This window comes from Oncorhynchus masou, chromosome 23, assembly GCF_036934945.1.
Source record: "Oncorhynchus masou masou isolate Uvic2021 chromosome 23, UVic_Omas_1.1, whole genome shotgun sequence".
In the NCBI taxonomy this organism is placed as follows: Eukaryota; Metazoa; Chordata; class Actinopteri; order Salmoniformes; family Salmonidae; genus Oncorhynchus; species Oncorhynchus masou.
In genome coordinates, this window is record NC_088234.1 from 15,123,914 (window position 1) to 15,148,827 (window position 24,914).

The 24,914-nt window shown below is 42.2% G+C and overlaps 1 protein-coding gene across 1 annotated transcript in view; it reads left to right on the top strand.

Moving 5' to 3' along the window:
* The first annotated feature begins 287 nt into the window (after positions 1–287).
* The window catches only part of LOC135510382 (calsequestrin-1-like), a 31,291-nt gene continuing 6,664 nt past the window's right edge, over positions 288–24,914 (top strand). Inside the window, exons 1-5 of the mRNA XM_064931257.1 lie at positions 288–823; positions 20,230–20,323; positions 23,496–23,596; positions 23,861–23,972; positions 24,253–24,326. Of these exons, the coding sequence (XP_064787329.1) occupies positions 587–823; positions 20,230–20,323; positions 23,496–23,596; positions 23,861–23,972; positions 24,253–24,326 (618 nt within the window). The 5' untranslated portion in view covers positions 288–586. The remainder of the gene's footprint in view (positions 824–20,229; positions 20,324–23,495; positions 23,597–23,860; positions 23,973–24,252; positions 24,327–24,914) is intronic.

The following is a 24,914-nucleotide window of genomic DNA, read 5'->3' on the forward strand; positions in this document are numbered from 1 at the left end:
GTATTTTTAGGCATGGTCAGGGACCTCTACAAAACTTAATATGGGAATGGAATCCTCCCTCTCTCTGTCACCCATACCTTCTCCCCTCCCTGACACTAGGTATGTCTCTCTCTCTTCTCGCTCCGTAGCCATGGCATCCAACAGGTGGCCCTAAGATAGCCCCTCCCACGTGCCCACCCATTTGCTATTTTCTAAACCCCCCAAACCCCTCGTCAGTAAGACCCCCCCTTCTACTTTCTCTCCCTACTTTTTCAGCGGTCAACTCTCCCTGGGTCTTTAGCCTGCTTCTCTCTCCCTCCAACTCACTCTCGTTATTGGAACCACTCCCCTCCCTCACCCCCCTGGCCAGTAGCGTCTAAGCCCACGCGCCATTTTTTTAAAAGGGGGATTCAACACTCCGACCTGCTCTTCTCTGGCCGGCGTCGAAACGAAGTGGACCTTGTTCCTAGGTGTAGTGTTTTGTGTATTTTAGGAACAACGTAAAACATATATATATTTTTCTTTTTACGAAACATTAAACAATTCATCCATTGACGTCCGAGTCGTGGGAGACTTGAGTGTCGGGAACCAACAATAACCTGGAACCATGAAGTGGGGTTGGGTGTTTCTGGGGGCCCTGCTCTCCTTGGGGTCCCTGTCCTGGGGGGAGAAGGGTCTGGAGATCCCTGAGTATGATGGGAAAGACCGCGTCCATGATCTCAACGCTAAGAATTACAAATCTGTGATGAAGAAGTACGATGTGATGGTGATCTACTACCACGCACATGTGGAGAACAACAAAAACGCCCAGAAAGCTTTTGAGATGGAGGAACTCGCCCTGGAGGTAGGTCCTATAAAGGGAATGAATGGAAAGATGGAGGGTGGGTGGGTGGATTGAGAGGATGAGTGAGGTAGTGAGGGAACAGTTAAGAGTCTTTGAGATGGAGTTGGCCCTCAAGGTGTGTCCCAAGGAGCATGAACAATCGGAGGGATGGGGGGAATAAGGGTTGTAGAGGCACAGAGTGGATGGAGGGATGTGAGGATGAGGGAGATGGAGGACATGACCCTGTAGGTAGGTGTTGGGACAACATGACGAAGTGGAGGGATGAGAGGAAAAGGGTATTGAGGGATGAAGGGTTGAGGGTGGAGGAATGAGGGAGATGCAGGAGATGGTCCCGGAGGTCGGTCCTAGAGAGGTGCAGAGAAGAAGTTGAAGGGTGGGAGAGTGGATGTAAGGAAGCCGAGGAATGAGAGAATGGAAGGAGGGGCAACAATGAGGGAGAGACACACAGCATCAGTGGAGCTGTAGGTACATCCCAGGAAGCCAGCATCATCAAGCCATAAGATATTGAGGGAAGAGAGGAGGAGAGAGAGGGGAGACAAGACGGCAGGGGAGAAGACTAAATGCTGAGAGATGCTGAAAAAAACACCTTAATAGCTGCGTCTATCAGTCTTTACCAAGTCTATTGTCTATCCCAAGTCAGTCTAACCTGGTTAGACTTAGTCAGGATAGGGAGTGCTCCAAATGAGTGGACCTCGGTCACGTCATGTTATTGGTTGTTGTTAACAGAGTTGAAGCTGGTCTGGTTTGCATTGCTGAGTCCTAAGCTTTGGGCTTCTCTAGGTTATTTGGTCCTGGTTGATGGTGTCCAATCAGCTTCTGTGTGTATGCAAGTATAGCATGTGGCTACAGTGGACGAACGGCCAAACTGATGAATCGGTAATGGGTCGGAAATAGACTATGACATCATAACAACAACCGATATGTTCTTCTTCACACTGCCCTCCCTGCAAGTGCACAGCAGACCAGGCTGGGGCTGTATGCATCAGTCGTCTCAGAGTTGGAGTGCTGATCTAGGGTCAGTTTTTTAGATCCTAATCAATTACATGGACACGAGGGACCTGGGGCTGTATGTATCAATCGTCAGAGAAGGATTGCTAATCTAGGATCAGGAATCCCCCCCCCATCCATTTAATATTATTCATTGTAATGAAAAGGAAAACACTGATCCTAGATCTGCACTCATACTCTGAGACTGACAGTGTCTTCTTCCAGGTCTAGAGTAGGGCTATCTGTAAACCACGACTGAAAATTGCTCTGGACAGGTTTGCCGTGGTTAGGAAGAAGGCCTCTGGGGAGAGAGAGAGAGCATATCTCATAGCTCTAACTGTAAGGTGGCAGGTACCCTAGTGGTTAGAGTGTTGGGCCAGTAACCGAAAGGTTGGTGGCTCAAATCCCCAAGCTGTTAAGATAAAAATAGCTTGTTCTGCCCATGAACAAGGCAGTTAACCTACTTTTCCTAGGCTGTCATTGTAAACGAGAATTTGTTCTTAACTGACTTGCCTGGTTTAAAAAATTAACTGCTCTTTATGTGCCATAACACACAATGCTTGGTCTCAGGTTAGTGTCTTAAATATTTATTTTTTTACCTATTACGCTTTGGATGTGATCGGTGGACTGGGTGAATGTGCCTGAGTTGAGCAGGTTTGCGAGTGTGAGGAGTCGTTGAGTAGCTAGACTCTATTTTCATACTGCTGACTCCTAGCCAATCGGTAACTAGCTCTCAGGGGTCTAAAATACATACTGAAAATAGCAGGTCATTACTACCAAATGGGATTCATTCATTGTTAAATGATGGACCCAATAGAAAAATATGTTATTGGTTTTATTGAAGTGAAGACCCTACAATCTGAAGATATTGATCAGAGGAATGGTTTTGCATGGCGGTTTAGGTTGAGTGACATGCTCTGACACATTTCACAGCTGGGAACATTTCATATGTTTTCTCTTCGTCTGTGTGATGTCTAGTAATGCTAATGGACAGATGAGTAGCATAAGATGTGTAATCTAATGTTCTCTATCTAGCTCTAACTGTGTTGATCAGACTTCTGAAACTGCTGTCTCCTCATGGATATCCCAAAACCATAAAGAGGCTCAGCGTGGATACGATTGATTTAACTGTTAGATACAAATTACAGCAGTCTAGCCACATGACATCATTTTTGTTGAGGCTTGTTTCTTTCTTTAGATTGAGCGTTGTTGTTGAGGTTGTGACAGTGTCTGGATTCAAAATCAGTGTTTATGTGAAAAGCTTATTGAATTGGTAGTCCAGAGGTTAACTGTTAAGACTGCTGAGTGAGAGATAAAGAGAGAGAGAACGCAGACACACCAGAAACACTGACAGTTAAGACGGGTAGTGTGACTCTCCATGTGTACGAGATCGCAAATATGTCCTCTTGTGTCCATAGCAAATAGGACCCCTGGTTTTACTGGCGCCCGAGACTGAACCATCCTCGTCTAAGTGTGGCTGTCGCGAACGACACCTTCAGCATCTTCTTCTCAGAGAGATCAAAGGTCAAAATGCTAGCGAGAGTCATCCTGGTCTGTCACCCCTCTAACCCTGCTGGAGTCAGGTTATAGTGTATCTCTCTGGGTTGAAAAACAAGACCACTGAGAGGAAGATGCTATATCTATATGTGGTTGGGCGTATCGGTTTTTGGGTTTATGTGATGTTGAGGAGTATATGATGCTGCTTGAGGATGATTTGGGAGTGGGAGAGTATCAGTGCTCATATCTGTGCAGTTTGTGTTCATGAGGTGTGATTCTAACAATCCTGATTGAGAAAGGCTGATAGTGAGAGGGAGCGAGAGAGAAGAATAGAGAGAGTTCTTTGATTTCAATGAAAGTACCAAGCCTACTATAAATGGGTCCAGATTGCAGCTGTTTAGTCACTATGGAGATGTGTCTTAACTTGAGTCAGTCAGTGACTGCTGCAGTAGGCCTAACAACATTGACTCATGCTAGCTATAATTGCTGTACTGTAAAAGGCTCAAACGCCAATGACTCATGCTAACAAAAGCTAGCATTTCTGCTCGAGGCATAACGACAGTGACTCATGCTAGCTAACATCGCTGCACCAGGCCTAACAACATCGACTCATGCTAGCTAACAATCACTCATGCTAGGAAAAGCTAGCATTGCTGCACTAGGCCTAACAACAGTGACTCAGGCTAGCTAGCATTGCTGTACTTTACTAGGCTCGAACAACAATGACTAATGTAAGCTAAGCTAGCATTACTACCTTAAGTCATAGGGAACTGGTTGGTTCCATGGTGGATTCTATTGAGAATGTGTAGCATTGCTGCACTATGTGTAGTACTGGTGAGCTAGCATTTCTACACTACATTATGCCTAGGGAAGTGGTAGCTATGTGGTATTCTATAGAGAATATATTTGTCAGTGACTCATGACAGCTTAGCACGCTACACTATGGTGGATTCTGTGTAGTTGGGTTAAGATAAGACGAAATGCCACGTTGAGTCAACGTCGTCACGTTGATTTATTTGGTTGAAATGACGTGGGAAACAACATTGATTCAACCAGTTTTTACCCAGTGGTTAGGTTAGGGGTAGCTGTACTTGAATTTGTAACATTCTACCCTGAAAGTATCTATGTCTGCCTGTCAGGGTATTTCAACAGTTTATTATGTCTACTGGGTATACACATCCAAATCTCACAGGATTACGTCCAAAGTTAAAGACTTAATATGCTGAGTCCTCGCTAAGGCACCTAAGCATAGTAAAGTACCTAAGTAGCCTACAACATGGTTTTGCACTGTACTTTCAGTTTCACTATGGGACTCTAAAGCCGTTATGTTGACCAGACCTCAGGGTTATACCCAAGAAGAAGAACATGAAGAATGTTGGTATACCAGACATCAGATAACTCTGCAACAACCTTTACAGTGACTTTTCAGTAGTTGTCTGACTAACGCTCCTTGGACCTACAATATTGGGCACTGGGCCACTGTTTGCAGGGTAGGGACTGTGAGCTAGGTCTATACCATGTATCTTAGGTAGGGAGACAGAGAGTGGTCGAGGTCTGGTCAGTAAAGGAATACTGTAACCCAAAGCCTGTGAGGAGTGCCTTGATTTATGCATCTAGGAATGTACTCTAAGCAGAAAGGTCAAGGGTCAACCTCATAGGCTGAATGGGATACTGGCTAAAGGGGGCAGCAGGACATCTGGTTCTTCATGTCATAGAAGGGGGACAGTGGGCAGTTAGGCTGTTATGGCTCAATGGCTTAGAAAAGAGGGGAATAGAGTGAACAAGAGATGCATCTACTGTAGTCAGGTCCACATCATACTGAAGTTTCCTTGGGTCAAGTAAGGGTGTAGTTTTATCTCTTCTATGGGACAAGACGGACCTGACCTAACATGAAGTGGGACACTAAGGGGCAGCGGGCAGCTATAGGTTTTATGGGTCTATGTCTTTGAAAAGATAAATGTACTTTATAGTTTGTATGAAAAGTAAATGGTACATGAATTCACACGTGATACTGTATTTAACTTTGTCTCTGGTTTCAAACTGCAGTGTAGTTTTAACCCTCCTTTGGGACATGGATTGAGATATGGACTGAGATAGCCTGCAAACAGTGGACTTACTGTCCCTACCCTATAAACAGTGAGCTCACAGTCCCTACCCTGTAAACAGTGGACTTACTGTCCCTACCCTGTAAACAGTGAGCTCACAGTCCCTACCCTGTAAACAGTGGACTTACTGTCCCTACCCTGTAAACAGTGGACTTACTGTCCCTACCCTATAAACAGTGAGCTCACAGTCCCTACCCTGCAAACAGTGGACTTACTGTCCCTACCCTATAAACAGTGAGCTCACAGTCCCTACCCTGCAAACAGTGGACTTACTGTCCCTACCCTATAAACAGTGAGCTCACAGTCCCTACCCTGCAAACAGTGGACTTACTGTCCCTACCCTATAAACAGTGAGCTCACAGTCCCTACCCTATAAACAGTGGACTTACTGTCCCTACCCTATAAACAGTGAGCTCACAGTCCCTACCCTGCAAACAGTGGACTTACTGTCCCTACCCTATAAACAGTGAGCTCACAGTCCCTACCCTGTAAACAGTGGACTTACAGTCCCTACCCTGCAAACAGTGGACTTACAGTCCCTACCCTGTAAACAGTGGACTTACAGTCCCTACCCTATAAACAGTGGACTTACAGTCCCTACCCTATAAACAGTGAGCTCACAGTCCCTACCCTGTAAACAGTGGACTTACAGTCCCTACCCTGTAAACAGTGGACTTACAGTCCCTACCCTATAAACAGTGGACTTACAGTCCCTACCCTATAAACAGTGAGCTCACAGTCCCTACCCTGTAAACAGTGGACTTACTGTCCCTACCCTGTAAACAGTGAACTTACAGTCCCTACCCTGTAAACAGTGGACTTACTGTCCCTACCCTGTAAACAGTGGAATTACTGTCCCTACCCTATAAACAGTGAAATTACAGTCGCTACCCTGTAAACAGTGAGCTCACAGTCCCTACCCTGCAAACAGTGGACTTACAGTCCCTACCCTGCAAACAGTGGACTTACAGTCCCTACCCTGTAAACAGTGGACTTACTGTCCCTACCCTGTAAACAGTGGACTTACAGTCCCTACCCTGTAAACAGTGAACTTACAGTCCCTACCCTATAAACAGTGGACTTACAGTCCCTACCCTATAAACAGTGGACTTACAGTCCCTACCCTGTAAACAGTGGACTTACAGTCCCTACCCTATAAACAGTGGACTTACAGTCCCTACCCTGTAAACAGTGGACTTACTGTCCCTACCCTATAAACAGTGAGCTCACAGTCCCTACCCTGCAAACAGTGGACTTACAGTCCCTACCCTGCAAACAGTGGACTTACAGTCCCTACCCTGTAAACAGTGGACTTACTGTCCCTACCCTGTAAACAGTGGACTTACAGTCCCTACCCTGTAAACAGTGGACTTACAGTCCCTACCCTATAAACAGTGGACTTACTGTCCCTACCCTATAAACAGTGAGCTCACAGTCCCTACCCTGTAAACAGTGAACTTACAGTCCCTACCCTGCAAACAGTGGACTTACAGTCCCTACCCTATAAACAGTGGACTTACTGTCCCTACCCTATAAACAGTGAGCTCACAGTCCCTACCCTGCAAACAGTGGACTTACAGTCCCTACCCTGTAAACAGTGGACTTACTGTCCCTACCCTGTAAACAGTGGACTTACTGTCCCTACCCTGTAAACAGTGGACTTACTGTCCCTACCCTATAAACAGTGAACTTACAGTCGCTACCCTGTAAACAGTGAACTTACAGTCCCTACCCTGCAAACAGTGGACTTACAGTCCCTACCCTGCAAACAGTGGACTTACAGTCCCTACCCTGTAAACAGTGGACTTACAGTCCCTACCCTGTAAACAGTGGACTTACTGTCCCTACCCTGTAAACAGTGGACTTACTGTCCCTACCCTGTAAACAGTGGACTTACTGTCCCTACCCTGCAAACAGTGGACTTACAGTCCCTACCCTATAAACAGTGGACTTACTGTCCCTACCCTGTAAACAGTGAACTTATTGGTCCCTACCCTGTAAACAGTAATCTCACAGCACCTACCCTGCCAACAGTGAGCTCACAGTCGCTACCCTGCAAACAGTGAGCTCACCGACCCTACCTGTAAACAGTGAGCTCACCGACCCTACCTGTAAACAGTGAGCTCACCGACCCTACCTGTAAACAGTGAGCTCACAGTCCCTACTCTGCAAACATCAGTAGAGTATTGCGGCATCAACAGGTTGCAGTGAGTGCAGGCTTTTGCTCCAGCACAGCGCAAACATATTTAGTTCAACTAATTATTGTCTAGATCAGTTGCACTAGTTGAACACACAGTGGACATCCATAGCCACTATCGGCCACCCATGGACAATACCACATTACCTTGTTCGTCTACACATCTTCCTTGCATGACTAGCCACATCTTCTACAGTACCTTGTGGAGTAGACGATCTCTGTAGTATTGAGTTGAAAGGTCAGACTGTCATCATGGCAACCGTGTCACTCTTCATGGGGGGCCATGCCGTTTTTGCAAAATAACAATCACTGCTTGTTCATTAGGTAGCAGCGGGAACAACAAGAAGCTTCAGACTTTGATTACTGCATGTTCTCACGAGAGTAACGATGTTATGCAAGCCTTACTGCTACTAACTAAGAAATGTAAAAAAGTTTTAGAGCTGAGTAGAACATTTGGGGATGATTAAAATGCTACAAAGGATGAAGCAGCCTATGGTTAAGTTGTGCAGTGTTCTTGTGTGTCATAGTTTGCATTTTCTATACTCTGTTCCTTGTTCTGAAATGTGATAATCAAACTATTCTTTCAGTCCTGCTCTCTATTTCCTGACTGTTACAGTCCATACATACCTTTCCTCTGATGACACTTTGGAATTAACAGATCAACAGCACAACGTGGACCAGGTCCAGATCATAAGCTTAGTTAATGAGTGAATGAATTAGGAGCTCATTGAAAGGATTTTCCAAAGCCTGGCAACTCTGTGCCAGTCAACCAGACTGGAGACCACAGCCAGCCAGCCAGCTAGAAGACCATAGCCTCTTTAACTCTGACCCTGACTGCAACAGACCCACTGGGCAAAAATTGGCTGAATCAATGTTGTTTCCATGTAATTTCAACAACAAAAAATCTATTTGATGACATTGAATCAACATGGAAAACTGATTGGATTTGCAAAAAGTCATCAACATAAGGGAATTTCATTTTTTTTTTACCCAACAAAAAAAATACAAATTGTTGTTGATTTCACTTTAGTTGACAACTCATCCAAATGTAAATCAAAACTAGACGTTGAAATGACGTCTGTGCCCAGTGTCATCAGGCATGAACTGAGAGGGAAACGCTAGGCTATATCCTGTAGAGTTTATTCTGGTTATGACAAACTCCTGGTTCTAAACATGGCCCTAGTCTTCGAGGAAAGGGCGCGAGGAGAGGAAGCTATTTAAGTTATTGAGACACATCCAAGTTAGGAGGACACATTCCGTCAGCATCTCACAGCTCCAATGGTTGGGGTATGATGTCACGGGGATTGAAGAATACACTCACACAGAGATTTCTTTCTTTTTCTCAGTGTGTGTGTGTGTGAGAGTGTGTTTGATTTACCCCCATGTGACAACATGTGACAGGAGGAAAACAACTTTATGCATATCCTGTTATTTAGAAAAAGCACAATCTAGAACTTCAACAACTACAGTTTCTCCTTGTGTTTGTGTGTATGTGTGTGTGTGTGTGAGACATCTCTTACCCAATGTTGATTCTACTGCGTTTGCACACCTTTCTAGGATATTAATAATTTCCAGACCTGAGTTCAAATACTATTCAAAATCAAAAACATGGAGTGTTTGCGGGACTATTCTATTGGTTCCTCTGCGACAGGCAAGCTCAATCATGTGCAGCTAAAGTAGTTGAAAATATTTCAAATAGTATTTGAACCCAGGTCTAGAAATGTGTAATATACAGGAGAGGTAGGGAAAAACATATGGACAAATATCCTACCTTTGATGCTGTTACTGTACACCTTTCTGAGCAAGATGGATTCTGCACTAGAGAGATGTATTGCACATCAATCATTCGGTAACTGAGACATGTCAGAGACGTTTCATGTGATATGAATATACTTTTGCATGAGAGTCAGGCTGTGTCCAAAATATCTAGTATTAAGTAGGTACTGTACATGGCATAGGTTACCATGCCTGCGTTAACACAGGCAGCCCAATTCTGATATTATTTCTACCAATTGGTCTTTTGACCAATCACATCAGATCGTATTACATCAGATCTTTTTTCAGAGCTGATCTGATTGGTCAAAAGACCAATTGATGAAAAATTAACATCATAATTGGGCGTCCTGTGTAAACGCAGCCTATGAGTCATAAAAAGATATGTGTGTATACTCTAACTCTGAACACGGCCCTAACAGTAGATATGCAGTTTGTCAGTTTGTTGATGGTATGAACTTCTGTAGATCATCTATGTGGGATTATCTAAATAAGTGTGACCTAAATAGGTTACATGGTATAGGAGGTTACTGTCAGTCATAGAACGATGTGTTTACTGTGCATTCCATAAAGTATTCAGACCCCTTGAACTTTTCCACATTTTGTTACATTACAGACTTATTCTAAAATGTATTAAATCATATTTTTTTTCAATCTACGCATACTACCCCATAGTGACAAAGTGAAAACAGGTTTCTAGAAATGTATAAAAAAACAACAACTGAAATATCACATTTTATCACACAATATCACACTTTACTCAGTACTTTATTGAATGCCCTTTGACAGCGATTACAACCTCGAGTCTTCTTGGGTATGACTCTACAAGCTTGGCACACCTGTATTTGGGGAGTTTCTTCCATTCTTCTCTACAGATCCTCTTAGACAAAAAGGCTCCATAAGGGTTATTCGGCTCTCCCAACAGGATAACCCTTTTGGTTCTAGGTAGAACCCTTATTGGTTCCAGATAGAACCCTCTAGGCTACACCCCAGTCCTAGCGATTTATTTGGTCATTGCTACAAAAAACAACAGAATATTGGTGTCAGGCCCTTACGCAGTCTCCTTCTTCTATCCCAGCAACAGTCTGATTTCCCCCTACACTACAGCACACAGCAGTCTTATAACCTATCAGATAATCAGACTCCTATCCCCAGATATTGGCAAAACACACACACACACACACACACACAACACACACACACACACACACACACACACTGATTCTGCAGCGTTGGCTAGCTGCAGCCTGTAGCAGACAGCTATGCGGGTTTGATACTGTACTTGTCAGCAAGTCCCCAAAGCCTTGCCAAAATAGTCCCTGTTGAAGCGGCCGGCCGGCTGCTTTCTCTCTGTCTATGTCGGGCTAAATTTACCCAATGACACTGACATTTCACCCTTTAACGCTTTCCTCAGTCTAGCCTATCTAGTCTGCTTAGGCCCACGTATTTAAGCTAGGAAGTTCTTCTGAGTGGTCTTGTATCAGAGATGATTTGGGTGATATCACTATCTTTTAGTTCTATTACATCCCCTTCTTGTTTCTCACTATTTCCTGTGTGGGTTTGCACTGAATCTGCCCCCTTCTGGAGATTACAGTATGGTACAGTTGATAGTTGTGACTACTAGGTTGCTGAGCTCTATAATTAACTTATGCTGTGTGCACTGGAATAGCGTTTCATTCTAGAATCATTCAGGACATTTTCGGGCCTCATCATTGCTGTCTGAACATCATATGTAGAATCGGAGGTAGAATTCAGAAGAATGTGGGACATCAAAGCCTTGGAATCTCTTTAATGTCTCAAAGAGAATACATTCCTGTTATTGTGCTTCTATGCGGGTCTGTTTATTGTGCTTCTATGAGGTGGATGATCACTGTTGTGTTCCTTTGAGGTGGATTTGACCTTGTTGAGGTTGTCATTCCCAGATTTAGTCACAAGCGACAGGCAACGTGACACACTCCATTGTGTTTGTACTGGGAGGCTTAGAGAAGAGGCATACACACGTTGCTGTTGTGTTATAATAGTCTGTACTTCGTGTTGTGCCTAATGATTAATGAATGACCCTCCTCCCTCTCTGTAGGCATACTGAATGTTGGAATGTATTTTTATATCTTATTCATAGGAGAGGTAATGTTAGGGCCGGGAAAGCACACACACACACACACACACACACACACACACACACACACACACACACACACACACACACACACACACACACACACACACACACACACACACACACACACACACACACACACACACACACTGAAAGTCAGGGGAGCAAAAAGCCTGGTTAAAGTTTAAAGTTATTTTATTTCTTGCTTTATAGATCGGAACTAGAGGGAGAGGCAAAAGTGGGGAAGTGTACGTTGTCATGGTTTTCACTTGCTGTTGTCATTGTTACTCTGAAGTGTAAACATATATAAACTCCTGTTTATTGGAGTATCATGTTGTAACATCTTGGGCCTAATATGTACACAGGATTGAGCACATTTTTAGAGATATACAGTATACTACTGTACCATGCTACTAATAGGAGCTGTAGTTATACAGTTAGTAGTATTGTATTGTCGGTTAAGGTCATGTGGTCAGGAAAAACACCTAGTATTGTAGTATGGTTTACTGTGTGTTATTGTGCATCTTAGGCCTGTGTCCTGCCTCTTAAATACAGGCAGAATAGCCAGAATGAGGTACTCCAGGAGAATAGACTGTGTTTGATAAAGCTGTGCCACAAGGCCTCTCTTTGATAGATCTATCCTGCTTGGCTAACCAACCCCTGACGACTGCAGGGTGATGTGTGATGCGAGGAGGGTATTGGCTGGTTGGCTGGTTTGGTGTGGGACAAAGCTGCGATGGAGTTCATGTGGTGAGCATGAGTCACTCAACAATGGTGACAAACAGAGCTCCTTATCACTCCTCCAGACGCTGATCTTGGGTCAGTTTTGCATTTTCCCCTCTAATGGTTCATCGGAGGATTGAGGGATGGGAAGCTGACCTTAGATCTGTACCTAGAGGAACCTTAACCCCGGAGCCCTCCAGCAGATACTGTAGTTGTGTTGGTGTTAAGTCTGATATGATTTAGAATGGATATTCAATGGCATGCAAAGCTAGGCTATTAAATGTGCATTCTGTAACTTTCAATTCATTTGATTCCCCCAGTGGAATTAAACTTAAACTGTGACTTAAAACTGACTTCAACTCTGGTTCAAACTGTGACTTAAAACTGACTTAAACTCTGATTCAAACTGTGACTTAAAACGGACTTAAACTCTGACTTAAACTCTGATTCAAACTGTTACTTAAAACTGACTTAAACTTAGATTAAAATTGTGACAAAACTGCCATTCAAACTCTGACACCCACGTGTTGCCTTCAAACAAAGCTTTGCTGGCTCCTTTTGCTCAGCACGTTTAAATCTGTTGTTTGAATCTTTAATGCCCACCCAGTTATGTAACACGTCGCTGTAGGCTGTAGGGATGTGTTCAGCATCAAACATACTGTACACACACACACACGTACACACACACACACACACGTACACACACACACGTACACACACACACACACACGTACACACACACACACACACGTACACACACACACACACACACGTACACACACACACACACACACACACATACTCAGACAAAAACTGGTATTTTACAGCTACATCCATGACTTATTTACACTATAGCTGGGAGTCGATGAGATAGAATTGGAAGGCCTTGTTATTCTGCATCCCTGGGCTCTTAGAGATGTCCTGGTGTGTCCAGCACAGTGTAAATTTTGTCAACAAAAATTGTTACTAAAATATTCGTCAAGCACCTATTTTTCAGTGGCGAGACGACAACTGACTAAATAGACCCAGGAAAAACTATAACTAAAGATGTTTCATTTCAGTTGACTTTAACGAGACCAGACTAAATTATCTCTGTGACTAAAATTAGACTCCGGCTCCGCCTTTGATTTATACACATCGCCCAGGCGACTTTCTTGTTTCAACTTGGCTAAGCAGTCACCACCAGCCTTCTAGTTAGCTAACTTTTGCCTGGTTAAGAAACATAAGCCGATTTACAAAATTAAAAACAATAGCAGCATTAAGTTTAATAGTAAAACAACAATCTACTTTACCAATACTTTGTGACACCATCTGGGGATTCTCTCTCTCTCTCTCTCTCTCTCTCTCTCTCTCTCTCTCTCTCTCTCTCTCTCTCTCTCTCTCTCTCTCTCTCTCTCTCTCTGCTTGTGTGTGTCTGTTTGTTTTCTATGTAATGTGTAATATCTATTTAGGCTGAATTAGTAATTCACATGGCCAGATAATTCCTATATAATATTATTATTCTTAAATATATGTCTGCTGTTGAGAAGAGTATAGGATGTTATACAGAAAAATATGTTGGTAGGACCAGGCTATGTATGTTTGTTGACGTGGAAGCAGTGAATATGTTTACTATGGGTTATTGAGGCAATACAAATGTGACTGAAAGGAAAGAGCATTTAGTTGACTAAAATGGCCCACTGTTTTCATCATTTTGACAATAACTAGACTAAATCAGTACTTAATGATATTTTAGTAAAAATGACTAAGACTAGAGACTAAATCTAAAAAAAGAGTGCCGCACACACACACACACACACACACACACACACACACACACACACACACACACACACACACACACACACACACACACACACACACACACACACGCGTGTCATGAGCGATTCACCACATCCCATGCTAGGATTGGTTCCTGCTGTGCTGTGACACATTCTGTTTTTGCATCACTTTAGTTTTTATTCTGTTCCAGAAAAGTTTGTTTCCTGGTTTGAAAATGGGGAGAAAATCTCTAATTTAACAAAGCAGTCTTGCTGTTGAGTTTCTTTGTGTATTAGCATATGGGGATTGAGTTGTGAACTCCTAACAGTTATTCAGTAGCTATGGGTAGAAATGTGACTCTTCGTTGTCCTGGGGTCTCATACAGACCTCAAATTTCTCTGCATCAAAACGAAGTGGTTTAATCATAACATTGGTGCAAGGAAAACATTTTTTTTTGACACAAATGAGAAATCGGTTGTGTTAGTAATTGTATCAGTTTGTGATCTTCTTTCCTTCGGAATGGAGAGGTAGAAGGGATGGATGTAATAAGCATGCACACAGTCATAAACACAGCCTCCTTCCGCGCCCTACCTAATTACATCAGGACAACCACAATATACTGGCGCTGTTAAGACCAAAAAACGATGCTATAATAACATCATGGAGGCCGTCAGACGTCCAATGAGCCTCTCCACTCTGTGAGTGACTCACTCAAATCAGATGTGACGCATACACAGACGTGTTGTGACTCATCAAACAACGAGCAGCGTTCAGCTCCCAGATCAGTTTTTCTTTACATCAAAGGTCAGCCACACAGCAAGGTTGAAGATAAAAGATTCAGCTCCCAGATCAGTTTCAGCAAGGTTGAGTTGACATGCTAGAACTACCGCTTTACTTTAACAATGGAGCTATTTTAATTGATGGACATGACGTTAATGCACGATTTACAGGAAACTAGGCATGTACTACCTCTTTGTTTCCCCTGTTTGCACTTAGACTGTCCTTCATTCACCCATAGAATATGAATGAGGATGCATCTAAGCATTGAAACAGAGGCTGACATTTCTTCACCCCATTGGTAGGATTGAGGGTTGGTTAATCTGATCCAAGATCTTAGGAGGAATTGTACCCCATCATTCATCAACATTATCAAATTGAGTGTGAGAAGTGCCCTCTACAAATGTATTATTATTATTATTACTGTTATTATTATTACTGTTATCATGATTCATGTTATTATTATTCATGTTATTATTATTACTGGTATTATTATAACTGATATTATCATTATTACTGGTATTACTTATTACAAGTATTATTATTACTGTTATCATGATTCATGTTATTATTATTCATGTTATTATTATTACTGGTATTATTATAACTGATATTATCATTATTACTGGTATTACTTATTTCAAGTATTATTATTACTGTTATCATGATTCATGTTATTATTATTAATGTTATTATTATTACTGGTATTATTATAACTGATATTATCATTATTACTGGTATTACTTATTACAAGTATTATTATTACTGGTATTACTTATTACAAGTATTATTATTACTGGTATTATCATTATTACTGTTGTTATTATTATTACTGTTATTATTATTACTGTTGTTATTATTATTACTGTTATTATTATTACTGTTGTTATTATTATTACTGTTATTATTATTACTGTTATTATTATTACTGTTGTTATTATTATTACTGGTATTATTATTACTGTTGTTATTATTATTACTGGTATTATTATTACTGTTGTTACTATTATTACTGTTATTATTATTACTGTTATTATTATTAATGCTATTATTATTTATGCTATTATAATTATTACTGTTATTTTTATTGATGTAATTATGATTACTATTATCATTATTATTGTTATTATTAACACTTGCATTATTATTACTGTTATTATCATTACTAGTATTATTGTTATTAGTATTATTATTACTGGTATTATCATTATTACTGTTATTGTCATTACTAGTATTATTATTACTGTTATTATTATTCGTTATTATTATTACTGTTATTATTATTACTGTAGACAGACAGACAGACAGACAGACAGACAGACAGACAGACAGACAGACAGACAGACAGACAGACAGACAGACAGACAGACAGACAGCGAAAGTGATAGTCACAATGAATCAGATGGGAAACTCAAGTCAGAGAGAAACAGAGAGAAACAGAAGTGACAGTGATTTCTCTGTGAGGAGATGATTGATAGTGATCAGAAATGGTTTGATAGAAAGTTAGGAGATCAAATGGTCAACCTGTGGGAGGACGACTGGGCTGGCTAGTGGTTTACTATACAGCAGAACTGTATGTCATAATGGATCATTTGTATGTTGCATAGCAAAATGTTCATTCAAAAAGTGTCTCAGAGTAGGAGTGCTGCTTCTAGATCAGGTCCCTCCTGTCATATTTATTATTATCTAAAATGCCGTACTGATTCTAAATCAGTACTCCTACTTTAAAACTTCTTGATGCACCTATTCCGTTAGCGGGATCATTTTCCTCAACATCCGCTGAATTGCAGAGCACCAAATTCAAATTAAATTACTAAAAATATTTAATCTTCATGAAATCACAAGTGCAATATAGCAAGACACAGCTTAGCTTGTTGTTAATCCACTTGGCGTGTCAGATTTCAAAAATGCTTTTCGGCGAAAGCATACCAAGCGTTTATTTAAGGACATCTCTCTCAGTAGACAAAACATTACAAACAGCTAGCAGCCAAGTAGATTGGTCACGAAAGTCAGAAAAGCAATAAAATGAATCGCTTACCTTTGATGATCTTCGGATGTTTGCACTCACGAGACTCCCAGTTATACAATAAATTATTTTCATATCCAAAATACCTCCATTTGGTTGGCACATTATGTTCAGAAATCTACAGGCTCCAGCAGTCACGACCAGGCAGATGAAAATTCCAAATAGTATCCGTATAGTCCTTAGAAACATGTCAAACGTTTTTTTATAATCAATCCTCAGGTTGTTTTTACAATATATAATCGATAATATTTCGACCGGGACTGGAGCTTCTTCATTAGGAGAGAGAGAGAAAATGTCTGCTCCAACGCTGCTGGCACCCAGCCATACAATGACGCAATGTGATCTTTCTCGCTCATTTTTCAAAATAAAAGCCTGAAACTATGTCTAAAGACTGCTCACACCATAGGGAAGCAATAGGAAAATGAATCTGGTTGATATCCTTTTAAATGGAGCGAAGGCAGGCAATGGAACAGAGAGCTTTCAGGAAAAACAGTACGTCTGGGTTGGATTTTACTTAGGTTTTCGCCTGCAATATCAGTTCTGTTATACTCACAGACAATATTTGGACAGTTTTGGACACTTTAGAGTGTTTTCTATCCTAATCTGACAATTATATGCATATTCTAGATTCTGGGCCTGAGAAATAGGCAGTTTCATTTGGGTACGTTTTTCATCCAAACATCAAAATACTTCCCCCTACACTCAACAGGTTTTTAAGACACTTTGTGAATCTTTGTGGTTCAAAGAGCATTTGTGCTTATTCTAAAGTCTGAACTCCGACCTCCATTGAATTTAGATTGTTCTGTACTCTGCCTCCTGACCCGTCACCATCTCTGTTCTATGGACTGTCCTGTATAGTGGAAGTATTCTACATTCTATTCACTGTCCTGTGATGTCATGACTCTGTCCGTATGTCTTAATATCCATATTCATGATACTAACATAATATATTTTATGATGACGTAATGAAATCAGCAAGTAATCCCACTGGGCACACACTGGTTGAATCAACGTTGTTGCCACGTCATTTCAACAAAATCACGTTGAACCAACATGGAATAGATGTTTAAGTGAAGTCTGTGCCCAGTGGGATATTAGTGAATAGTATATATTTACTATAAAGTAATATAGTGACAATGCACTCTACATGAATATGGATATTGGGACACATACACTATGTTATGCTTTGTTCACTGTCCTTGGTCCATTAGTTTACTATCCTTTGTTTACCATCCCTTGTTTACTGTCCCTTGTTTACTGTCCCTTGTTTACTCAGTCTTGTAGTGGTTATACAATCAATCAAAGACGCATTGTCAACAACGCACCTTTTTTTAACCTTTATTTTACTAGGCAAGTCAGTTAAGAACAAATTCTTATTTTCAATGACGGCCTAGGAACAGTGGGTTAACTGCATGTTCAGGGGCAGAACGACAGATTTTGTACCTTGTCAGCTCGGGGATTTGAACTTGCAACCTTTCGGTTACTAGTCCAATGCTCTAACCACTAGGCTACACACTCTCCGTCTTTTGCGGAGATCGCATTCATGGTAACTCTGCGAATGTTGGCTCAAGCGTAAATGACCTTAAAGAGTCTAGAGCGGTGCTCTGGTCGTCAATGCACCTTTGATTGAATCCCGGACTACACGTGAATGTCCTGTGCTAAAGCATAACTTCTCTCTACAGTTACTCACCAGTCCAGCTGCCCTGACGTTCCAGGTATGTCCAGGCCTTTGAACCAGCCCTCAACAAAGCTGCTGCCTTACAGCAAAACCCTCAGCAGCTTGCTCTATCGCAGCTTCCCAAATGGCACCATATTCGCTATGGGCTCTGTTCAAAAGTAGTGCACTATACAGTGAATAGGGTACCATTTGGGAAGCAGGCTATTACCGCTTCTCTGTACTACAGCAGTGAAAGTAATGTTGCAAATAAAGGTCACTGAAATAACAAAACAAACGGAAACAGTCTACAGTCTAACCCCTTATTCCTTTCATTCATTCATTCATTCATTCATTCATTCATTCATTCATTCATCCTTTCAACAATTCCATGCAAAACATAGATGTTGGCCCAAAGGAATTGCTTGGCACGAGAGCAGTACTTGTCACACTGGCTTTATTGTAAACCAGATTGAGCCACATAACGTTGGCCTTCTTGTTTTGTCGCCCATCTTGGTTTGGTGCTATCTGGGATCCTGGGGACTTCCCAACCCCATTTGAAGTTGACATTTAAAATGGGTAAGGTAAGGCTTAAGGTTAGGTTTAGGTAAGGGTTGTGGTCAGGGTTTAGGATAAGGATAAGGCCGTCCCAAGGATACCCAAGGATACCAGGTAGCACAGTCCAAACGAAAATGGATCTCAGGGCTGTTGTTATGGCTGAGGTGGAGTTGAGGCTGGGACCGAACCGTGACCTGGCTATGGTGGATGTTGCCTAGCTTGACTGTGTGGGCTGGACATATCACTGAATATTCCTTGATGGATATTGCCTGCTTTTGAATGATACCCATTCTGTAGACATTTGTAATTAAGACATTTGTAATTATGTGATTCTAAGATATCAATTTGAGTACAATGTTTTTTCGACTGATATTTTGTTCCATGTACTGCTATAGACTGCTATAAAATGAGAACAAAGTTTGTGTGCTTGTGCGTCTGTGTGTGTGGGAGTCTGTGTGTGTGTTTGTGTGTGTCTTTGCAAGTAGGTGTTAGTGAGCGTGTGTATGTAAGTTTACTCTCACAAAGCGTGAGCCCTTCTCCTTTTCCACCAGTCCACTGCACCTGTCGTGACCACATCTCTTCCTGTTGACACACTAGGACCATGCCCCCCTTCTCTTCTCTCTCTGCCCTCTCATTCGCTGGGCTAACTATCCATCAATAGGTCCAGTTTCACACAGATTTAGAAAGTGCAAGGCAGTGCTCTAAGGCTTTTGCTTTTAAGGCCTTGAAAGAGGGAGGAAATGCTGTGGTTGGGGGTGTGAGTGCTTACAGAGTATGTAGGAAATATATTTTCCATGCAGTCCATTGGAGTGCAATGTGGTCATATGTGTCTAGGACTGGAGTGCTGAGCACCTCATTCCTGAGGTATGGCACATCTATTAACATAGGGGGGGGGGGCATACACATATCTATTCCATTCTAAGTCAACCCCCTGTCCCTTTAGGCAGTTGTGTAGATCTGAAATGATTGTATAGGTATAAGCAATATGTTGAAAATGTCACCTAGCCTATCAGAGGACACAGTTATAGCGATATTGCTGATACCTGTCAGGTCCATTCAAGGTTGTTCAAATAAGTAAGATCTAGAAATCCAAAAATGGAGCGTGAAACAGACGTTAGGATGCTAGGGTCCATGTGCTCTGATACAGCTCCATCTCCTTCCTTTCTTTCTTTCTTTCTTTCTTTCTTTCTTTCTTTCTTTCTTTCTTTCTCTATTCTCTCTCTTCTCTGTAGCTTGCAGCCCAGGTTCTTGATGATATCGATGATGAAGACATTGGATTCGGTCTTGTGGATGAGAAGAAGGACCTCTCTGTCGCCAAGAAGCTGGGTAAAAGCTCACTCATCTCTTGACCCCCTTTTCATCATCGATTAAACCTCAGTCTTTCTGTCTGACTTCACATAGAATCCTGATCTCTCCTGCCCTCTTCTGCCCGAGGTGTGGTATCTTTCCTGTTGAAATAGATGAGAGCAGTGGTATTCAAACCTCTCCTCGGGACCCCCAGACATTTCACAATTTTGTTGTAGCCCTGAACTAACTCAAATTATTCACAGCCAGTGCCTAGTGAAAGTCTAGAGGTTTAATCGACATTTTGCTATCTTAATATTAAATGTAAAAAGGATTAAATTAGATTTTTTTCCTGCTGTTCTACACAACCTACTCCACATTTTGAAAGTGAACGAAAAATTATAGAAAATGTTCTTAATTAATCAAATATGAAGATGTTTTGATTGCGTATGTCTTCACACAACAATGTGAATACTTGTTGGAAGCACGTTTGGCAGACAATTACAGCTGTGAATAATTTTGAATAAGATTCTACAAACTTTGCACAACTCTTAAAGCAACATGCTCAGGCAATTGGTTGGGAGTCATTGATGAACAGTAATATTCAAACCTTGTCTCTGAGATCCTGAATGACTCGACCATTCAGAAACACTCAACACATATTACTCAACACATGAGCTTTGGAATTAACATTAAAATGTTGTGTAATTGTCCCTTTAAAATAAAAACTCCATCCCAGGGTTAGATTTTAGGGAGGTTTTCCTCTAACCGTTTACCTGAGGTTTGCTCATTTTTATTTTGATCCTGACAAACTCCCCAGCTCATGCAAGTGACAAGCATACCCATAATATGATGCTGCCACCATTCAAAATACAGAGGGTTTCACTCTGTGTAGTGTTGTATTGGATTTGACCCAAACCTATTCTCAAGTTTAAACAAAATATAATAGCAGACCTACAGTAGTAGACCTACAGTTGTAGACTTTCAGTAGTAGATCTACATACACATAAAAGCCTCGTTATAAACTGGGTGGTTCGAGCCCTGAATGCTAATTGGCTGACCGCTGTGGTATATCATATCGTATACCACGGGTTTGACAAAACATATATTTGTACTGCTCTAATTACTTTGGTAACAAGTTTATAATAGCAATACGACACCTTGGGGGTTTGTGATATTTGGCCAATATACCATGGGTAAGGACTGTGTCCTGGCACCCCACTTTGCGTTGTGCCTACCAACAGCCCTTAGCAGTCGTATATTGGCCATATATCACTCCCCCTCGGGCCTTATTGCTTCAGTATTCCCCTCAGTACATCATTCAGCCACCAGAGAGCTGTAGTGGTCAACAAACATTCCTCACAGAGAGATCTGAGTCTCACTTTCAGTTTCTAAATGACTTGCAGCTCTCTGTATCTTTGTCCTTATAATACCATGTAATATTGTATGCTTATCTCGTACTGTCACTGTCTTGAACAAATAAATGTCTAAAGTTCAGTCCCTACACACCTGATTCCACTAATCAAAGGTTTGCCGATGGGCAAAAAAAGATTGAAAAGAAATCATTGCATTTACAGTAGGCAGAACTCTGGACCCAATCTAGTAACTGTGTAAGATATCTTTATAACACGGAACGTATGGGAAGGGCAGAGTTTTTCCAAACAAGGAATAAAATCTGTCCTAGTTATGGTTAGGAAAGGTTATTGTCATGTTACATGTTCAGGAAGAAGTCAGGGCTCTACAGTCTAGACACGTATAAGCTTCACTATCACCCTCAGTAGATCATTCAGCCAACAGAGAGCTGTAGTTGTCCAACAACATTCCTTGCAGAGATCTGAGTTTCGCACTCAGTTTCTAACTGAAAAAACATTCCTTTGCAGAGATCTGATTATTTCACACTTTCATTTTCTAACTGACTTGCAGCTCCCTCTGTCTAATACCAATCTTATCCTTATCTTGTACTGTCACTGCCATGGAAGAAAAAAAAGTTCTACTTCAGGAGGGAGTAACTCACTTTATGTTCATACTGTGTAGATAAAATAATACATTATTTTACAGGGGAGAAGATTGTCTTGTTACGAACTTACTTGCCCATCCCTTCCCTAGCCCCTATCTCCTTGCCCCTATCTCCTAGCCCCTCGCCAGAGTCTCTAACATGTCCCCCTAAATCCTCGACCCTAAGTATATTTTCTAACCTGTCCCCTAAACCATAACCCCTAACCAGAGTTCCTAGCATGTCCCCTTAAACCTAGATCCTAAGTAAAGATCTTAATCTGTCCTCTAGACCTTAAGTAGAGTTCAAAACCTGTCCTCTAAACACTAGTCCCCAGAGTTTCTAACCTGCCCCATCCCTTCCCTAGACTCTAGCCCCATCCCTTCCCTGGCCCCATCCCTTCCCTAGCCTCTAGCCCCATCCCTTCCCTAGCCTCTAGCCCCATCACTTCCCTAGCCCCATCCCTTCCCTAGCCCCATCCCTTCTCTAGCCCCATCCCTTCCCTAGCCCCATCCCTTCCCTAGCCCCATCCCTTCCCTATTCTCTAGCCCCATCCCTTCCTTAGCCACATCCCTTCAACTAGCCTCTACCCCCATCCCTTCCCTAGCCTCTAGCCCCATCCCTTCCCTATACCTAGCCCCATCCCTTCCCTATTACCTAGCCCCATCCCTTCCCTAGCCTCTAGCCCCATCCCTTCCCTATACCTAGTCCCCATCCCTTCCCTAGCCTCTAGCCCCTTCCCTTCCCTAGCCTCTAGCCCCATCCCTTCCCTAGCCTCTAGCCCCATCCCTTCCCTATACCTAGCCCCCATCCCTTCCCTATTACCTAGCCCCATCCCTTCCCTAGCCTCTAGCCCCATTCCTTCCCTATACCTAGCCCCCATCCCTTCCCTATTACCTAGCCCCATCCCTTCCCTAGCCTCTAGCCCATCCCTTCCCTATACCTAGCCCCCATCCTTTCCCTATCCCCATCCCTTCCCCATTCCCATCCTTTCCCTATACCTAGCCCCCTCCCTTCCCTATCCCCATCCCTTCCCTATACCTAGCCCCCTCCCTTCTCTAGCCCCACCTCCTCCCTAGCCCCCTCCCTTCTCTAGCCCCATCCCTCCCTAGCCCCATCCCATCCCTTCTCTAGCCCCACCTCTTCCCTAGCCCCCTCCCTTCCCTAGCCCCCTCCCTAGCCCCTAAACAGCATCTCTAACCTGTCCTCATCCCTCCTCAGGTCTGGATGAGGTGGAGAGCATCTACATCTTTATTGATAATGAGATCATTGAGTATGACGGTGAGCTGGCCGCTGACACCCTAGTGGAGTTCCTCTACGACGTGAGTAACTGTTATAACATTATATAGCCATTTAGTTGTCGTGCCACTTCATTTTGGTTACAGTCATTTGGTTGTAACTTCACTTTAACGTGTTTTTATTACTGTGTAAACACTCTCGGAAATGAAGTGTATTAACAGGTGATTACATTGTGTTTACTAAATATTGTTCTGAAAAGGATAGAAAAAATAAGGCCAGTAAAATCTTCCTCGACCTTCTAAAATCTTCTCTCCACATCTCTTCTCCCTCATGCAATCTCTGTCCAGGTGATTGAGGACCCCGTGGAGATAATTGATAATGAGCGTGAGCTGAAGGGCTTCCACAACATTGACGAGGACATCAAGCTGGTCGGCTACTTCAAGAGTGAAAAATCGCCCCGTAAGTACAGCCAACAAACTCTGTGGGAAAGACCAGAGAAATCATGACTGAAATTACTAGGCTGGTCCCAGATGTGTTTGTGCTGTTATGCCAACTCCTATGGTCATTGTCACTGAATTGGCACAAACAGATCTGGGATCAGGCTAATGGGTTGCTAGTCACAACTCCTATTTCTGTGAGCCACATGCAGGGATTCTATGCCTGAATTCTGACAATTTTCTCAATCAAGTATGTCAATGACAATATAACGTTAGGTTAATGTTATTTTTCTCTTTTACAGACTTCATTGAGTATGACGATGCTGCCGAGGAGTTCCATCCATTCATCAAGTTCTTCGCCACCTTTGACCCCAAGGTACAGAACCACAGAGCGTAAAATTAGAGTTGACTATTGTTAGAGCCGATTTGGACATATTTGTATGGAGCTCCATGTATATTTTTTTTGCCCCCCCCTCTTGCCTGTTCATTGTATTGTGGTAAGTGTGTTAGGATAAAGGCAGGAAGTTGGGCCTTCGGGAGGGGGAGTCCTTGCTAGATGCGGGAGCGGTATAGTTTTTTGACCATACAGACATACATACAGGTCATAATATGTATTTTCCATATCAAGTAATCTATGCCTTAAGTTGATTGGAGAATCATTTCTTTGTTAGATATAAGAAGAATAAACATTTTTGTTGCACCATATCCCTGGATGTCATTGAATGTTTGGCCGTTTGCAAACCTTGAGTGTGGACTGTATGCGTACCAAACAACCCTGCTTCAGGCTTGGGCAGTGGCTATGGTAAAAAGGAAAGGAAGCCACTACAACTATATTCTAAACTCCATTCTGGAATATTTCCATTGTCCCCAATGCAGACCAACTGTCTATACAGTGTACAGTGTACCATTTTTAGTAGTCTTAACTTGAAAAGATAAGTTACTGCGCTACCTTGAAGTGTTAAGT